The following is a 16,909-nucleotide window of genomic DNA, read 5'->3' as shown; positions in this document are numbered from 1 at the left end:
TCGCTGCAACTGAGCAGAAGCTGGGCATTGAGAGAAGAGAGAGGTCAATTCAGCACTTTCTGGGGGGAGGGCCCCCCTGCCGAGATTTCCTCCCAATGTCTCATCTGCGGCTATGAGGTCGCCAGACTCACTATCAAAAAAAGACACAGAAAACAGCTTCTCGCGGTCCAGTCTGGATGGAGGAGCTAGACATGGGTCAGCCTGTCCTCTTTCTCCCAAGAGCCAAGCCCTCTTGGTGACATTCTCTCACCCCCTCCTTTTGATCAACTTGCAGCGACCCAGAAACTCCATGTTGACCCTGGCCTTGCCGTCTTGACTAGGCCGACCTCCCAACCCACCCCCTGGCCCACGCCCACTGCTAGGTAGGTGTTGCCCACCAGTGGGGGGTTTTTGGAGCTTACAGTCGACGACCCAGGCCAGAATTATGACGAGACCTGGATCACCTTTCTCTTACATCCCGGAGCCTGGTCGCAGAGGTACTAGACTCTGCAGACCCGCCTTGGAGAGGATCTCCGAGCTTTACCGCTCGATTGGCTCCAAGAGATTTGACCCTTGTCGCACATCAGTGTACCTTTGCACTCCCATGGGATATATGTACTTGTGTCTCTCCTCCGGACTTCTTAAACATCCAGTCGATCCCGTTTCATTCACGACTTCCTCCTCAGCCACTGCCAAAGATTCTTTACTACGCCATCACCTCTCTACTCTGCTCTCACGTACACATACATCTCTTCTACTCTTTGCTTTGGTTACAACTTGTTCAACATTTGGTCGCACATCAGCACTTGACAACCAGTCCACCTCGTTAACAACCAAAGGCTTCATCCAGCAACACAGTATCACCTCGCTGTGTCTCCCTCTGGGAACCAATTCGACATCTCAACCTGTCGGTCTTGCTATTGAGGCAAGACTGACTTATCCGGCAAACTGGCTCTCGCAGCTCAACCCACGGCCAACCCCAACTGGGGACGTTGGCCCCAGCAACTCTCTGGAGAGTACACCATGATGGAGTCCCCATCTATGCTCCCCTTTGACTCTCGAACCGCAACCACTGCCCCTCTCCAGCGACCCATCATGGCTCCCTACATGGTGCCCAACTCATACAGCTCGGCCCAGATGAACAGCCTCACTGCGACTCACTACCAGGCGCCCAACCCTTACCAGTTCAGCGGCTACCAGGGTCCGCCTACTCCTCCCCATCACTCCTCCCCCTTCAAGGTGGAATACCACGACCGTCGCCCCATGGGACCCGACAGCGACAACGGACGAGTTCCCTCCTACCACCGGGGTGCCAAGTACTCATACGCTGAGCAAGCGCCCTCTCCTGCACGAAGCGACTCCCAGGCCTCCACTGCTCGGTCTTCGGCCAACAACCCGACGCTCTGCTCCAAGACTATCACCTCCAACGAGACTATCAACCCTGATGACCAGGTCAACTTCGAGACCGAGGTGGATGAGTTGATGAAGGCCATCCAACGTAAGGGAGAGAAGGAGCTGGATGCCGCACAACAGCCACTCACCCCAGGCATGTCGCCTGTCTCGGAGGCTAGCCTTGAGAACAACGGCACCCCAGCCCCTGCGGATTCCAAGACATCCAAGAAGCGATACGTTTGCAACGGCCCCAACTGCAAGAAGAGCTTCACCCAGAAGACCCATCTTGACATCCACCGCCGCACACACACCGGCGACAAGCCCTATGTAAGTCTGAACCACACTTGTGCAACACGATACATGGCTAACTGACACATCTAGACGTGCGAATTCCCTGGGTGCAAGCTCACCTTCTCGCAACTGGGCAACCTCAAGACCCATATGCGCCGCCACACTGGCGAGCGACCCTACTCCTGTGGCAAGTGCGGTCGCAAGTTTGCCCAGCGTGGCAATGTTCGAGCGCACGAGCAGACTCACCAAGGTCTCAAGCCCTTCATCTGCCGCCTGGATGACTGCAACAAGACGTTCTCTCAACTTGGCAACATGAAGGTGAGCGACCTCGCTGCTCTTCTGGAACATGGTTGATACTAATGCCTCTCACTGCAGACCCACCAGAACAACTTCCACAAGAAGACGTTGAAGAACCTCACCATGAGGTTCGCTCAGATCCTCAACTCTGGAGAGGAGGTCCCCGAGGCCGAGCGTGAGCTCTTTGACTACTTTGCTACCCACTACAAGAACAGCAACAAGGGTATCAAGGGCCGCGGCAAGGCTCGCACCGTCGCTGAGCGCAAGACGAAGCCTTCCCAGTCCCCTCCTACCAACCCCAACACAGTCACACCTCAGTACCCTCTTCCTCAGATCCCCCCTACCCAGCAGATTCCCTCTCCTCACCAGCCTCATGGCCTGTCTCACCCTGGCAGCCTTGCAGCCTACAGCATGAGCCGCGGCCACCCCAACGTCATCAACAACATGCCTCGTGAGTCTCACGCTGGCGGTTATGAGATGTACGACATGCAGGGAGGACACCACCACGTCCAACCCTCCAACAACAACGGCATGCTGTATGAGGAAGAGCATGCGCGCGAGATGGGCTTCAACGAGCGCATGTACTGAGTGAGGGACACAGCAGTACAAAGAAAGAACAAAAAAGACATAGAAAAACGACAACGATGCAGCTTGGACGACTTGACAGCATTACGCGATTCATTTGACGAAAACTACAACAGAACCAACAAGGGAGGCAAAACAGCGATATTTTTTTTTCCACATCAAAAACTTTTTTTTTTAAAACGACAGGTGTTTCAAACGGAGTCAAAAGGAACGGTCTCGGAAAGAGACCAACTTGGGGGGGTTGAAGTTTTGCTTTGGTTGGTTGTCTGAACAGAACACATTGATTGATGCAGGGGTATTATCCCAGAGGTTGAGCCTTTTGCCTTTTTGCGGCTTTGATACCAATCATTTTTTCTCATTTACATTTCCTTGCGCTTTTCTTGGCCTTTTCTGTACAAAAGGAGAGACATGCTTATTATCCTTTTAATTGTTGATATTTGGGATGGAGCTCTTGTTGGATTGGACTCATGCAAGGGAGCAGAACGTGTGGGTGGCTCTATCTGCAGTCTCACCAAGAGACTCGTCCATTGGCTTCTTGGCCTGGACTCGGTGCTAGAGGAAAAGGCGGTCTCGCCCGCAGAAGAGGTTTTCTGAACAATTTTTTTTCCACACAATTTTTTTCATGTCATTTTCTTGGCTGGGATGGTATGGGCTGGTGGAGGGCCCAGGCGGGTGGCTCGGGGTCCATGAGGATTTGGGAAAAGGATTTGGGTTGCATCACTGGTTTCTAGACCATTCAAAGGAGCGTTGGTGCATGGGTATCGGAGTTTCTAGACTCTCCAGGATGGGAGCCTCTGGGTTGAATCAATCAATGGAATGGGATGGGACATGATGGGGGCGAGAAAAGGCGAGAGTAGTCCCGGGGAGGGCGAAATCGGAATCTCTAGGCGTCGGAACAGAGTAGATCTGATTGAAATTCTAGCAAACATGTTCAAAGCAAAACACAAGGCTCGCCCGAAACCAGTGACTGGATGTGAATATCTCTATGACAAGTGACAGAGTCAAACTTGACAGGGAATACTCGGGCCAGCTTTGACATCTTGTCGCCCGCCAACTCGGACTTGTCTCCAGCCCTTCGGGATCAAACAGCCGGGTCTCTACACCACCAGAACAAGAGCCGAGAGGAGGTCTCGCGCGATAGGTAGCCAACAGAGCTAGCGAGGCCATCACAGCATAGCCCATCCAGCAAAAAGAAATGCCGCAAGGTTCTTTGGCGGCCTGTCATGCAAGCCTCGTCCGGCCACATGACGGGATGGCATTCTTTAACGGGTGGACTACACCATTGTTGGAAGACGAACGGAACGCTACCTTTTGCCATTTCAAGGGGAATAGGTAGGTAGCTCACGAGATACCGGGGACGAGGCCGGCAGAAGTGATGCCCAAACTCCCGGGATACGTGAGGGCCTGATGAATGGGGCACTCGTATGTAGCCCTGGCTTAGCCTTGATTACAAGCTTCCTTCATGCTACGTGATAGAGATGAGATTGGATCCGTTCCGTCTCTCTGGGTATCCTCGGTACATGTTGTTTGGTGCTGACATACTGGCGGCTAAACCCCCGTGGGGGTTCAGAGACTGAGCAAGTTGGCCGACTTGGAGAGGGGTCGACCTTGAGAGCAAACGCGCTATCAGGAGGCTGAAGACCTTGGAAAGAGGGGGGAGGAGGCGCTTCTCACGAGGACTCCAAGTGGGAATGGAGGAGTGACGTGAGGATGTCGTCGTCGGCCTATCTTGGGTCTCCATCTCAAGCCACGGAGCCCCGGCCCCCGTTTGCTCTCTCTCTGTCTGGGCAAGGCCGCCAAGATACGCAGCAGTGAGCGCAAGGCTTCGTCGCATGTAATCTCTCTCTGTATCTAGCAGCTGCGGCCCTTCTGTTCCCGTGGACTCGGGGCTTGCTGCATTTCCCCTCTTTCAGCATGGCATGGCCCGGTGGCTGCTTGGGATCGACGACGCCCCCCCTCTCGCTCTCTCTCTTGGTCCCCAAGATTTCACCGCCCCTGGCTCCTAGAGACATTGCTTGCTGAAGAAACGCCATGGGGGGAATAGACCATGGGCGAAACTGATCGACCATGCAGACTACAGCCTCGCTTTTTGGGGGAGGGGGATGTGGCTGCCTCGTTGGGATCTGCGCTGCTCACCGCCGTAACAAGAGCTATACTGCAGCGGATGGGCCGTTACGCCGCTTCCTTTCTGACAAGTTCGGTCATACTCTCTTCTCTTCACCTGGGGGTAAACACATAGATGCAGGCCTGAGCATTCATGCGAGCCAGCAGCAGTTTGCCCTCTCCCTCTCCACAAAAGTCTGTGTTTGTGCTGTGCACGCACGTACATTGGATGCGTCTGTACTATGTACTGTAGATGCAAGATGGGGTTCTGCTCAAACGCGATCGATTGTATCCGTATGTAATGCGCCATACTGGATACCACCCCCATGTCTGCCCCCTCCGAGCTAGCAGACGCACAAAAGGCAGCAGTACATACACACGCACATACATACATGTAGCCCTGTCAAACGGAGTCGCAGGGCTGGCTGAGGCGGGGCGCGCGCGTTGGGCCATGGGCATGGGGGGCGAGGAGAGGAGACGATAGCTCAGGGACGGCGGAGTCTCATCTGAGGCGGGCTGGGCGAGGCAGATTGGACGAGACGATGGAGAGGCAAGAATAATGGTAAGGTAAGAAGTTGGTGGTGGGCATCTCACGCCCAGGAGGGAGCGGATGCGCCGAGGGGCCCTGTACGTCGAGACCTGAATCCTGCCTGAGACAGGCTTATCGACTTTGGGGGAGGCCTGGATCGCGGCATGAGGAGAGCATCTTGCATACGCTTCATCTCCCAGGTGCAGTCCTCCTCTCCCCCCCATCCCAACAACTTGATGCAAGGGAGCTTGATGCTGCTGCCACATGGGAGATCTCTAGAGAGACGCCGATAGACTGACCGAGCCGTGGTATATAGTTCTAACCTCCGTGCAGAGTAGAGACAAACAAGATGCTGTCACCGCTCTCGAGCTCGTAGGCCTCCTCACCCTCGAGCTCCCAGTCGGCATCGTTGATCAGAACCAGGATGCCCGGGCGACTGTTTGCCACCTGATCAGCCGCAGAACTATCGAATAAGGACGCGTATAAAACGAGCGTGGTGTCCCTGGACCCAACGCGACGAGACGAAACCCAGCCGGCACTTGCAGCGCGTGTAAAAGGGGAGTGGGGATAGTGGCTATATCAAGATGATGAAGGGGAGGAGACATACAGGTGGTTGTCCAGAACAAAGAGGTCCTTTCGAGAGTCCTGCATGACGTTCTGACATAAATGGTCTATCAGATATGCAATGTTTGCAGGCTTTCCCTCCTGGGTCACTGCAGGTATCGAAAGAGAATGGTGTCGCTTGTCGGAGAAGAGCATCTCAAGGCCGCCACTGAGGTCGACAAGGTTAGCTAGTGACCCTACTAAACAAGGAAGAAAAAAGCAACGAGGCCAAGGAGATTACAGAAGAAAAAAAACCAGAGTTATCCGCGGGGCAAAAACAAGGTGGGAGATGAGAGAGTGTTGGCTTCAGGGACAGGCTTCCCAAAGCCCGGTGGACACTCGTGAAATGACGGGTGCATAGGGGTGGCTCGACGAGACGAGAGGTGAAGCAGGGGAGAGTGACAGATCATAAAGGCGGAGGAGGAGTGAAGAGTAAGAAAAAAAAAGTTTAGGTGAAACTGACGAGAACTCGACGGTGATGGCGAGGCTAGACTGTTCGGCCATGGTGGCGATAGACTGGAAGAGACTGTCTTGGCCTTGTTGCTGTCACGGATTCGAACGAAGGGAAACGGCCGGGGGCGACCGTTGTGCCTGGTGTTTTTACTTTTTCGTATTTGCTTTTGTCGCGTGGGAAAAAAAAGCCTTGCTCCCACGATGTGTTTTTGGTGATGGGTGTGTGTGGTGTTGCAAGGTAAGATTGGGCAACAACGACGTCTCGGACCGTTTATTTCCGCCTGAACTAAATTTTGAAGTTCCCTCAACGGTTCATTCAGCCAGGAAGAGAAAAAGAAAAGCGAGGTAGAATTAAAGAAAAAAAACGTGGTAATTTTTTCAAGGTGCCCACTTGAGCCTCCGTGAGAAGAAACGTTGGCTCTTTGCTTTTCTGTCGTCGTTGTAGTGGTTGTTTGACGGAGAAGCCACTCAAAGGCAGAGAATGAAGAATTACATAAGCAGGCACGGCCATTTTTTCACCCAACCTCAACCTCTGGTGTCTACAGCCAATCAGAATTCGAGGAGCTCACACTTTTCAGACTCATTCCTCGCAATACCACAAGACGCTTCTGATCAAGATGGGCACGAGGCCAGTGTCGGTCGAGTACCTGTCATCGGGGGCTAACAGACAGACTGCCGTTGCTGACTGGAGCCGGAGTGGGATCCTTGCGTTTGGAGCTGATATTAATGTTGCTTTGTGGCAGCCCTCGGTGAGTACATGAGTCACCTTGACGTTGAAAGGCACATTTCATTGATTTTCCCTCTTCAATGCGTTCTATATAATGTACTATTTCTAATCATTGTATTCATACAGCTGGATCCTCCAAAAGGAGTCAGCACGCTCTTGAGCGGACACAAAACCACCGTCAAGGCTGTGGCTTTCCTCTCTGAAACGGACGAGGACGCCAACACATACCTCATAACAGGCTCAGACGACAACACCTTGATTCTATGGAAGGGTTCTAAAGCAGGATGCGACTTTAAGCCCATCCAGACTTCTTCTGAGCATGCGGGTGCTATCAACTGCATCACCGTTCTTAGAGTCGAGGGATCTCAAAGATGGGTGATTGCAACTGGAAGTGCAGATGCCTCCATCAAGATCTGGAACTTTGAGAATGACCAGCTGGTGTTGCTTCAGACTATCAAGACTGCTCCCAAGTACTTTCCCCTCTGTCTTTCACTCAGCCATGTCGACCAAGACGGAGATGTCCTTGTCCTGGCGTCTGCTGGCACACGAGACATCGTCCAGATCCTTACCGCCGAGGCCAAGGCTGAACAAATCAAGTTCGAGGTGCAGGCGACGTTGACGGGTCATGAAGGTTGGATACGATCTCTGAGCTTCGCCAAGGAGACATCCGCCCCTGAAAGTGATTTGCTCCTCGCCTCGGCCAGCCAGGACAAGTACATCCGCATCTGGAGGATACACCAGGGAAAAGAACTACCTGCCATGGCAGCCAGCGGCTCCAACCCATCAAGCGACGCCTACCTCCCCGGCAAGTCGCCCTCAAACAAGGCTCATCGACTCAAGTCTGCCGGAAGGGACTTTTCCGTCACTTTCGAAGCTCTGCTCCTAGGACACGAGGACTGGATCTACAGTGCCCGCTGGAGGAGGCAGGATGACGGCAAGTTGCAACTCCTGTCTACGTCGGCCGATAACTCGCTCGCCATCTGGGAGGCGGACCCGAGCTCTGGTATCTGGGTCAGCATGGCGAGACTTGGCGAGATTAGTAGAGAAAAAGGCGCGACCACAGCTACTGGAAGCACTGGCGGTTTCTGGACAGGTCTGTGGTCTCCAGATGGCAAGTCTGTTGCCTGCCTCGGTCGCACCGGTAGCTGGAGGCGCTGGGAATATGTCCCTGAAGAGGATTCTTGGCGACCTTGCATTGCCATTACAGGCCACACAAGAGCCGTCACTGGTATTACATGGGCCAAGAATGGCGAGTACCTCCTCTCGACGAGCTCAGACCAAACTACACGACTTCACACTCGCTGGAACAGGCCATGGCAAGAGACATGGCACGAGATGTCTAGACCCCAGATCCACGGCTACGACCTCAACTGCATCGATTCCCTCGGAGCCTCTCAGTTCGTGTCAGGGGCTGACGAGAAGCTCATGCGAGTCTTTAGTGAGCCCAAGGCTGTTGCTTCGATGCTTAACCGTCTCGCAGGCATCGGAGGAGGTGTTGATGTCCAGAGCATGCCAGACGCTGCCAACATGCCTGTGCTAGGTTTGTCCAACAAGGCTATCGATGCTGTGGAGGATGACCAAGAGATCCAGCCCATCGACGACCGTGATCGTGATGCCATGGATCCAGCCTCAGTGGTCAAGAAGTCATACCTAGAGATTGAGCATCCTCCTTTTGAGGAGACACTCTCTCGACACACCCTTTGGCCAGAGACAGAGAAGCTCTACGGTCACGGCTACGAGATCTCGTGTCTCGCTGCCAGCCATGACGGATCTCTCGTTGCTAGTGCATGCAAGGCTAGCTCTACCAACCACGCCGTCATCCGCCTTTTCGAGACAAACCGCTGGACTGAGCTCCGGCCGCCCCTGACAGCGCACTCCCTCACGGCCACTCGCCTCCGCTTCTCTGTTGACGACCAGTTCCTCCTGAGCGTTGGACGCGACCGCCAGTGGGCCGTCTTCGAGCGCGCCCCTGAGGACGAGGCAGCATACAAGCTCCTCCAGATCAACCCCAAGGGCCACACCCGCATGATCCTCGACGCCGCGTGGGCGCCCGCCCCGTCTACAGCACCCGTCTTTGCGACAGCCGGTCGTGACAAGCAAGTCCGCATCTGGGCGGCCAAGCCCGGCGAGGACGGCAAACTCAAGTTCGCACAAGCAGCCGCCATCCCGTGTGCTTCACCCGTGACGTCTGTCGACTTTATTCCTCAGCCAGTCAACGGAAGGTTTGTCCTTGCGGTTGGCACGGAGCTTGGCCGACTCAACCTGTACTTGATCAAGGAGGACGGGACAGATGCTGTTGAGAAGCCTGCCTGCGAAGCGTAAGAACCCTTTAAACTCCCTCTAGAGATGTGATTGCTAACTTGACATGTTAGTTTCTGCTTGCCCAAGGCTGTCCTTCAGCTTGCCTTCCGACCTGTCGCGAGAGAGGGTTCAGATCGGGCGTACGAGCTGGCTATCGCAGGAGAGGACAGCTCGGTCAGAGTGTATGCCTTCTCTCAGGAGTATCTCCGAGTGCCTAGTGACTCATAGCAATACCAATGATTGTTGCGATGTCAAACAAATCGTGACTCCTCGTGATCAGCCGTCGATCAGGGGTTCGCTTCGTCCAACATGTCCACCCTCCAGCATGCTCGCACTCTGTTGCATTTCAGGGGCAGATTCATGCCTACGCTCGCAAATTGCACAGGCAACTGGGTGTAATGCGTATTATCATTAAGCCATCTATTGGCCAAGGTGTTGTAGATCCGTATCCATGATATCGTAACGCCAAACAAACATCCGCCGAGCGGGACCTCCACGCATCGTAGTCTCCAAGGAAAGCATTTCCATCTCCTCACAAGACACTCTCAAGTAATCAAGATATGTCCGCATTCATAGCTCCCTGACCACCGTCTCAGCCGCCTCCTTAGTCACGTCCGCCACGGTCCCCGACAGCGCGCTCGCCGAAATGTCCCTAACAACCTCGTGCATGGCCTCGGCGACGTCAATGTGCTCCCCGTTGATGTAGTACCAGGCGCGGCCGAAAAGGAAGGAGATGTGGTGCGGCAGGTAGAGGCAGGCGGCGATAAAGGTCAGGCTGAAGAGGAGGAAGACGATGGAGCCTGGGGGGGTGGTTAGTTCATGATGCACGCGCAAGGAACAGCATGAGGTATGTTCTAATAGGGGACCTACTGAAAAAGAACTTCTCCCAGGGCGTAAACATGTAGACGCTAAAAGTCACCTCGAGCTGGTACTGCTTGAGGCTCAACCACTTTCGGAACGCTCCAAGAACCGCCATGATGTCGAATTGATGAAAAGGAAGGTCGAGGTTTATTTGCGCGTGCGAGTATTTGTACCAAGGATTGTCGTCGTCGAGCGATTAAAATTCAATTTGTAGTCGTTGTCGCGGTTTGAATGCTTTAAAGGTCGAGAAATGAAATCCAGGAGAAAGGGAATCGAATGAGAAAGGAAAGGGTCCTCCACTCACCGCACCGACGCTCCCGAAATTTGGTTGCCTCTCACGTCCTGCGGAAGGAACAGGGGGTGGGTGTATTGCTTTCCTTACCCGTGCACGCGGCGGGTGGCAGTGGCCGCGGCTGTGGCTTGCCTCGTGGCACAGGCGACGACGGGAAGTTGTGTGACGCAGCCTTGTCCGCCCACAGTCAACGTCGACTCAAGACGAACCCCTCGCTTTGCTAGCCGTACACAACAACATTGCTGAGGAATTGACCTCTCTCACTACTCTAGACTCATTACGAAGAAGCTACGAAATGGAATCATCATAATGTTTAGCACCCTTCTCCGACCCCTCCGCTTGGGCGCCGCCGTCTCGCCCTTCGGATCACCCGTCCGTACCTTTACCATTATATCCACGCAGCTTGCCAAGGCTCTCCCTCCACGACCAAAGCCTCCACCAGAGTCCGAGATTGAAGAATCATACGTCAAAGGGAGCGGTCCAGGCGGCCAAAAGATTGTACAAACGCCCACTATGCAACACCTTTCTCTACTGCAGCCCATAGGCCCTACCAGTTATCCAGTAACAGATAGCTAATATGTCACCGCTCATGATAGAACAAAACGAATTCAGCAGTACAGCTTAAACACATCCCTACCGGCATAGTCGTAAAGTCACAAGCGACCCGCTCCCGCGACCAGAACCGAAAGCACGCCCGCGAACTCCTAGCCCAACGGGTCGACGAATTCCACAACGGTGACCAGAGTCGATCAGCCATTGTGGGCCGTGTCAAGAAGAAGAAAGCAGATAGCGCTTCCAAGAAGAGCCGGAGGAAGTATAAGAAGCTTGAAGAGGAGAAGGCCGCTGTTGCTGCCGCCGAGAACTTGACTACGCCTGATCCTATAGATGGGGAGGGCACGTCTGCACATCATGCCGAGGCCGTTGATCATGTCTCAGAGCTACATGATACTCGAGACAAACTAACATGACGACTGCTCATAGTTACTCCTTTTATGACAATGGATAATTATCTACTCGTCGAACATGGATCTGCTCACTGGCAGGACACAGCACCATCATGTCATCACCTCGTTTGATTTCAACATTTCTAAGCGGAAAGTAAAAAAGTATTTGTATGATCAACCTCGGCTTCTACCCCTAGGCACGCATTACACGCGCAACTACAATGAAGGGGCCATCACATCTCTTCACAGCAAGCGCAACGCCCACCCTCTTGACCATGTCAAAAACTTTTCGTAAATATGAGATTCGACCATGATGCGCGCCAACCACCCAAGGCTCTGCACCGGCCGCCACCTCCATGATCTTGTCGTCGTTGCGCGAGTGGGAGGTTTTTGTTTGTCGGTCGTTTTGCTGCATACAATTAGTTTACCGTCAGACGCCGCTTCCGTGGAATACACACCTTAGAAGCACTTGCGGTGAACGATCGAAGGACCGCTCTCGTCGTACTCCTGCTTGGAGATCCACATTTGCTGGAAGGTGGACAGGGAAGCAAGAATGGAACCACCGATCCAGACGGAGTACTTTCGCTCGGGGGGAGCGATGATCTTGACCTTCATGGAAGAAGGAGCAAGAGCAGTAATCTCCTTCTGCATACGGTCGGAGAGACCAGGGTACATGGTGGTACCACCAGACTGTGCCAGAGTTAGATATGACCATCGATACCAGTATTGCAAAACTTACCATGACAATGTTGCCGTAGAGATCCTTTCGGACATCAACATCACACTTCATGATGGAGTTGAAGGTGGTGACGTGGATGCCACCGCTCTCAAGACCCAGGACAGAAGGCTGGAACAGAGCCTCAGGAGCACGGAATCGCTCGTTGCCAATGGTGATGACCTGACCGTCGGGAAGCTCGTAGGACTTCTCGAGGCTGGAGCTCTGGGCGGCGGTCTGGATCTCCTGCTCGAAGTCGAGGGCGACGTAGCAGAGCTTCTCCTTGATGTCACGGACGATTTCTCGCTCGGCGGTGGTGGAGAAAGTGTAACCGCGCTCAGCAAGAATCTTCATGAGGTAGTCGGTAAGATCACGGCCAGCCATGTCGACACGGGCAATGGCGTGGGGAAGAGCGAAACCCTCGTAGATGGGGACAACGTGAGTGACACCATCACCAGAGTCCAGGACGATACCGGTGGTACGACCGGAGGCGTACAGGGAGAGAACGGCCTGGATGGAGACGTAGAAGGCGGGGGCGTTGAAGGTCTCGAAGACAATCTGGGTCATCTTCTCACGGTTGGACTTGGGGTTGATGGGAGCCTCGGTGAGCAGGACGGGGTGCTCCTCGGGGGCGACACGCAGCTCGTTGTAGAAGGTGTGGTGCCAGATCTTCTCCATGTCGTCCCAGTTGGTGACAACACCGTGCTCAATGGGGTATCGCAGGGTCAGGATACCACGCTTGGACTGAGCCTCATCACCAACGTACGAGTCCTTCTGACCCATACCAATCATGATACTGATCTCGGTCAGTTGCTGGCCACGGGAGGCGGCAGGAGGCGTCGCAAATATCAAACTTACCCATGGTGACGGGGGCGACCGACAATGGAAGCTGTATTGCGAGGTTAGCAAGGCTATTCGTTTTTGCGTGGTGCACGCGCCCAAGGGATGTGATATCAGGCCTTTGGGCGTGGCACACTTGGGAAGTGGGGTACTCACGGAAAACAGCTCGGGGAGCATCATCACCGGCGAAACCGGCCTTGCACATACCCGAACTAGCATCGAGTCAGCTATCGGGAACATTACGGTTGCTTTGGGCGAGTCTCCATCCGCGAGTCCATATGCATCGACGTCGAGGCCGTTGTCGGGCATCGGACGATGCGGTGGCATCTGGGCCAGGGGGGAGAGAGGAGGCGGGGAGGTAGGCGAGAGGTCGGTGAGACAGGCGGGACACGCGGGGAGCTTACCCATTGTCGATGACGAGGGCGGCAACTTCTTCTGTACAGGAGAAACAAAGTCAGCGACCGTCCAAAGATGATTCCCGCGATGCTCGTGCCGGATTGAACAGGCGCGGCGATACAGCGGCGCGAACGTGATGCGACGTACCCTCCATGGTTGTGGATTACGGTGTGTGTATGGGAAAGCTGTCCAGAAACGGGATTAGCTCAGGCTCAAAAGCAGGCAAAAAAGAAACAAGAAGACAAAAGCGAGTCAGTAGGCTGCAAGATCGGAAGGCTTACGAGAAAAAAAAGAGACGTTGATGAGAGGAGACGGAGGTCGGGGGGTAGAAGAGATGAGGAGAAGTAGTGGTTTGAATGGAATGGGAGAGGGAAGAGGATGGGACGGAGAATGAATGGGGGAGGGGGGAAAGGAGACAAGTATCGCCGGGCGACGCTGTCACAAGAAAGTTGTGGGCGGGCCCCGAAATGCTGAGGTGGACACTTTGGGGACAAGGGGGGAGAGACCGCCTGCCAGAAGCGGGTAGAGGACCTGGGCAGACGAGGCACGGTAGCCCGCTGGAGCCCGCTGGAGAGCTGGGAGGAGGGCGGCAGAAAAACCACGACGGCCAGGGAGTTGCTTGCCGCTTTTACTGATTGGTTCGTGGCGGCCGTAGCGCAGGTAGGTAGTGAGTGCGCTGGCCAGGTTGATGTGCTCTCAGCGGGTTGATCCAATTGTCAGTGGTTGTGGTTGCAGTGGACGTCCGGTCAGGTTGTAGCGGTGGCTGGGGGGGGAAGCTCCCTTCTTGCGGTCACCACCTTGGGTTTGGGGGGCACTGACGAGATGATGAAATGGATCTGGACCTACCTTCGCTTATGTGACGGTGATTGTGAGATGGAGATGGCTTCTATTACCAATATTTCCAACAGCCTCGCATGTGCTTGTCGTTCCGAAACCTCAACGGCCCGCCTTCCGTGGCCGGATCACGGTTTTTATCTCTGCTCGCTCTGATGCACAAGGTGACGTCGTCAGCACAAACTCGCATCCACCGCCACGCGGGCTGGATGGCGACGTCAGCTAGGGAACTTTTTAATGCTGCAGCCTTTGAGGCTTCTCTCTACCTTTCTTGGCTTCTCTCCCGGCGAGCCACCCGGAGCCTCCATGCGCCCTTGAAGCAGCCGGCTATTTGCACCAAACAATTAGCCTCCTCTATCACTCGTCTGTCTCGTCAAGGAACATGCCAGCCAGCCTCTATCAGGCATCCGGGGAAAGATTGCCATGGCACCATTCTTAGCAGTCAAGACCGACTCAGCACGGGGGATGCCCCTAATCAGCCCCAGCCACCACAGCCTCGAGCATCATCATCTCGAGCCTTGCGCTGATGGATTCCATCAGATATCAACAGAGTCCCAGCACAGCACCGCTCAGGACTGAAAAGGAGGCTGGACTCCGCAAGCCAGGTTCGAACCGGTTCCCGGAGAGCTTCCTGTTTCCGCGTTCCCACTCCATAATTAGCACGAGCGGCTAATTAACTGCAACCGCTCCTGGTCCTCCTCCTCCAGGCCCCCAGTTACGCGGAGGCAGCTGTCTTTCTAATCCATACCTACCAACTGATATCTCCGCTGACGAACTACAAGCCACCCGAGAGAACGATGGAAGACGCGTGGATCTCGCCGTTCAGCTAATAAGCTCACCCACCCGTTCCGACTGGTTAAAGCAGGCATCCGAATTCCACTCCTGGGGGACTCTCTCCTGCGGACAACCACAGATTGCGCGCCTCCTTTTTCTCGAGTCCATCCGATCGATGCCTTCCTCATCGTGGCGGACTTCCGCTTATCTCGGGTCCTCTCGCGCATCATATCCGCCGAATTGAGCTCCCAGCCTTTGCCTCGCGTGCCGCCTGTTGCTCTAGGACGGCCTGTGCGTGATCTCATCTCTCCAAACAGCTTCACCGTCGTTCCATTGCCTCGCCTCCTGAGCTAGAAGCCCTTCGTCTTCTCTTGAGGCCCAACAAATCTTCCATTCCTCATTATGACCCCTGCATCGCCCCCTGACCCAGCCAACCGGGGAAATCCACCCTGCTGGTGGCCAGTCAGCTAGGCCATAAGACGGAATAGCTTCGCTTCTAGACAACGGTAACTCCGCTGGCCTCGGCGTGCCTTTGCGGTTGCGAAAATTCCCACCAGGCTGCAGTTATCCTCCACGGCTAGGACTGCCCATCAGCTGCAGCCTCGGGGACCCTTTCGTATTTTTCAGGCAGATGAATTGCTACCTATGCGCTATGCGATAGACGCGCGTCAACCCAGCCACCTACAGTCCTTGGAATACGTCAAGGGTTGTGCGTCTCCAAGGTTGTATTTGCCCTCGCTTCTTTTTTTTTTTCTCTGGTGCTCTCGTTTCTCGTTTTCGCTTTCAGCTCACTCGAGCTCGGGTGCAAAAGCAGCGATGAGGGGCAACATGACCAAGGTGGGGCAATTTGGCTGAGCTGGAGGGGAAGCTATGATGAAATCTTTCCTTGCCACGTTGGACCACTATCACCTGAATTGCGTTGGCTCCCAAGGCACTGAGAGTACGAGGGCCTTGTGAGCCTAAAAGTAGTCATTGAGCAACCCGCGAGAGCTATCGTAAGTTCATTCCAGGACTATGCGGTGAAGATATCAAGCCGAGGATCCCCAGGACTATCGGGGGTCGGAGAATCGAATCTTCCTGAAGCAAGCATTTTGCGCTGACGCTAGTCCTCATCTGGAATAGAGTCTTCTTGAAGATTCCAGAATGGGCAAATTCTAATCATCACGGTTGGCCAAGTTGAAAATCCCAGCAAAGATATTAAACACCAAGAACTCTGCATTTACAAGCACAATTTTTTCAAAGGCAAAAGCAAAACAAACGTCTATACACAATAACCATCATGGATGACAAGCGCCTCAACGAGCTCCTCAAATGGAGCATCGAGAACTCCGACACAACCAGGGCCGATCCCAATGCCCCGCGGCCCACCACCGACCTCACCCCAGAGCTCATGGCCTCGCTCATGGGCGGCCCCTCGGACGCCGACCTCATGAAGGCCTCGATGGAGATCATTACATCGAACGACAACGAGCAGGTGACCCTCGACGACAAGCTCATTGCCTTTGACAACTTTGAGCAACTCATCGAGAACCTCGACAACGCAAACAATATTGCCAACCTTAGCCTGTGGACCCCGCTGCTCGAACAGCTCAAGCACGACGAGCGCGAGATGCGCAAGATGGCCGCCTGGTGCGTTGGCACCGCCGTGCAGAACAACGAGCGCACACAGGAAAGGCTATTCGCCATGGGCGGCCTGCCCATGCTCGTGCATTTGGCCACACACGAGGACGAGCACCACGAGGTGCGACGCAAGGCCGTGTATGCCCTCAGCTCGGCGGTGCGCAACTACCAGCCCGCTATGGACGTCTTTTCCGAGGAATTGACCAAGAAGGGCCACGCCACCGACAAGATTGATGCTGCAAACATGGAGGCTGTCGATGAGGTCGTCAACGGTCTACGGGAGAAGATCAAGAAGGCGGCGTAAAGGACGCCAGTTATATCCACATATGATGAACGAATGCATTTGGGACGGAGTTAGGCGTTGCATTAGAGC

The 16,909-nt window shown here is 54.4% G+C and overlaps 5 protein-coding genes and 2 pseudogenes across 7 annotated transcripts, besides 2 other annotated features; 4 read left to right on the top strand and 3 right to left on the bottom strand.

Annotated features, from left to right (window-relative positions):
- Positions 1-909: 909 nt before the first annotated feature.
- On the top strand, positions 910-2,547 carry NCS54_01143700 (annotated as a pseudogene). The gene is made up of 3 exons: positions 910-1,698; positions 1,753-1,980; positions 2,038-2,547.
- Positions 910-2,547: a sequence feature.
- A 2,947-nt stretch (positions 2,548-5,494) lies between these two features.
- NCS54_01143600 (Ubiquitin-related modifier 1) lies at positions 5,495-6,283 on the bottom strand (the record flags this gene model as incomplete). Its single annotated transcript, XM_053156713.1, has 3 exons — positions 5,495-5,639; positions 5,784-5,948; positions 6,243-6,283. 3 exons carry the CDS (start codon positions 6,281-6,283, stop codon positions 5,495-5,497), a joined length of 351 nt encoding a protein of 116 aa, XP_053012688.1.
- A 554-nt stretch (positions 6,284-6,837) lies between these two features.
- Positions 6,838-9,488, top strand: NCS54_01143500 (Elongator complex protein 2; the record flags this gene model as incomplete). Its single annotated transcript, XM_053156712.1, has 3 exons — positions 6,838-6,981; positions 7,086-9,277; positions 9,332-9,488. The coding sequence occupies exons 1-3, from the start codon at positions 6,850-6,852 to the stop codon at positions 9,486-9,488; spliced, it is 2,481 nt and encodes an 826-aa protein (XP_053012687.1). The 5' UTR covers positions 6,838-6,849.
- A 342-nt stretch (positions 9,489-9,830) lies between these two features.
- NCS54_01143400 (Hypothetical protein) lies at positions 9,831-10,302 on the bottom strand (the record flags this gene model as incomplete). Its single annotated transcript, XM_053156711.1, has 2 exons — positions 10,131-10,302; positions 9,831-10,060 (listed from the first exon to the last, which is right to left on the bottom strand). Exons 1-2 carry the CDS (start codon positions 10,234-10,236, stop codon positions 9,831-9,833), a joined length of 336 nt encoding a protein of 111 aa, XP_053012686.1. The 5' UTR covers positions 10,237-10,302.
- A 384-nt stretch (positions 10,303-10,686) lies between these two features.
- NCS54_01143300 lies at positions 10,687-11,381 on the top strand (annotated as a pseudogene). Its single transcript has 2 exons — positions 10,687-10,911; positions 11,010-11,381.
- Positions 10,687-11,381: a sequence feature.
- A 169-nt stretch (positions 11,382-11,550) lies between these two features.
- Positions 11,551-13,462, bottom strand: NCS54_01143200 (actin; the record flags this gene model as incomplete). The annotated part of the gene is made up of 8 exons (XM_053156710.1): positions 11,551-11,766; positions 11,816-11,825; positions 11,863-12,047; positions 12,097-12,868; positions 12,931-12,961; positions 13,069-13,124; positions 13,317-13,347; positions 13,456-13,462. The coding sequence occupies 8 exons, from the start codon at positions 13,460-13,462 to the stop codon at positions 11,551-11,553; spliced, it is 1,308 nt and encodes a 435-aa protein (XP_053012685.1).
- Positions 13,463-16,195: 2,733 nt separating this feature from the next.
- Positions 16,196-16,840, top strand: NCS54_01143100 (Hsp70 nucleotide exchange factor FES1; the record flags this gene model as incomplete). The annotated part of the gene is made up of 1 exon (XM_053156709.1): positions 16,196-16,840. One exon carries the CDS (start codon positions 16,196-16,198, stop codon positions 16,838-16,840), a length of 645 nt encoding a protein of 214 aa, XP_053012684.1.
- Positions 16,841-16,909: the final 69 nt, after the last annotated feature.

This window comes from Fusarium falciforme, chromosome 9, assembly GCF_026873545.1.
Source record: "Fusarium falciforme chromosome 9, complete sequence".
NCBI lineage: Eukaryota > Fungi > Ascomycota > Sordariomycetes > Hypocreales > Nectriaceae > Fusarium > Fusarium falciforme.
Note: the sequence above shows the minus strand (reverse complement) of the source record. Positions and strands in the feature narration are given on the sequence as shown.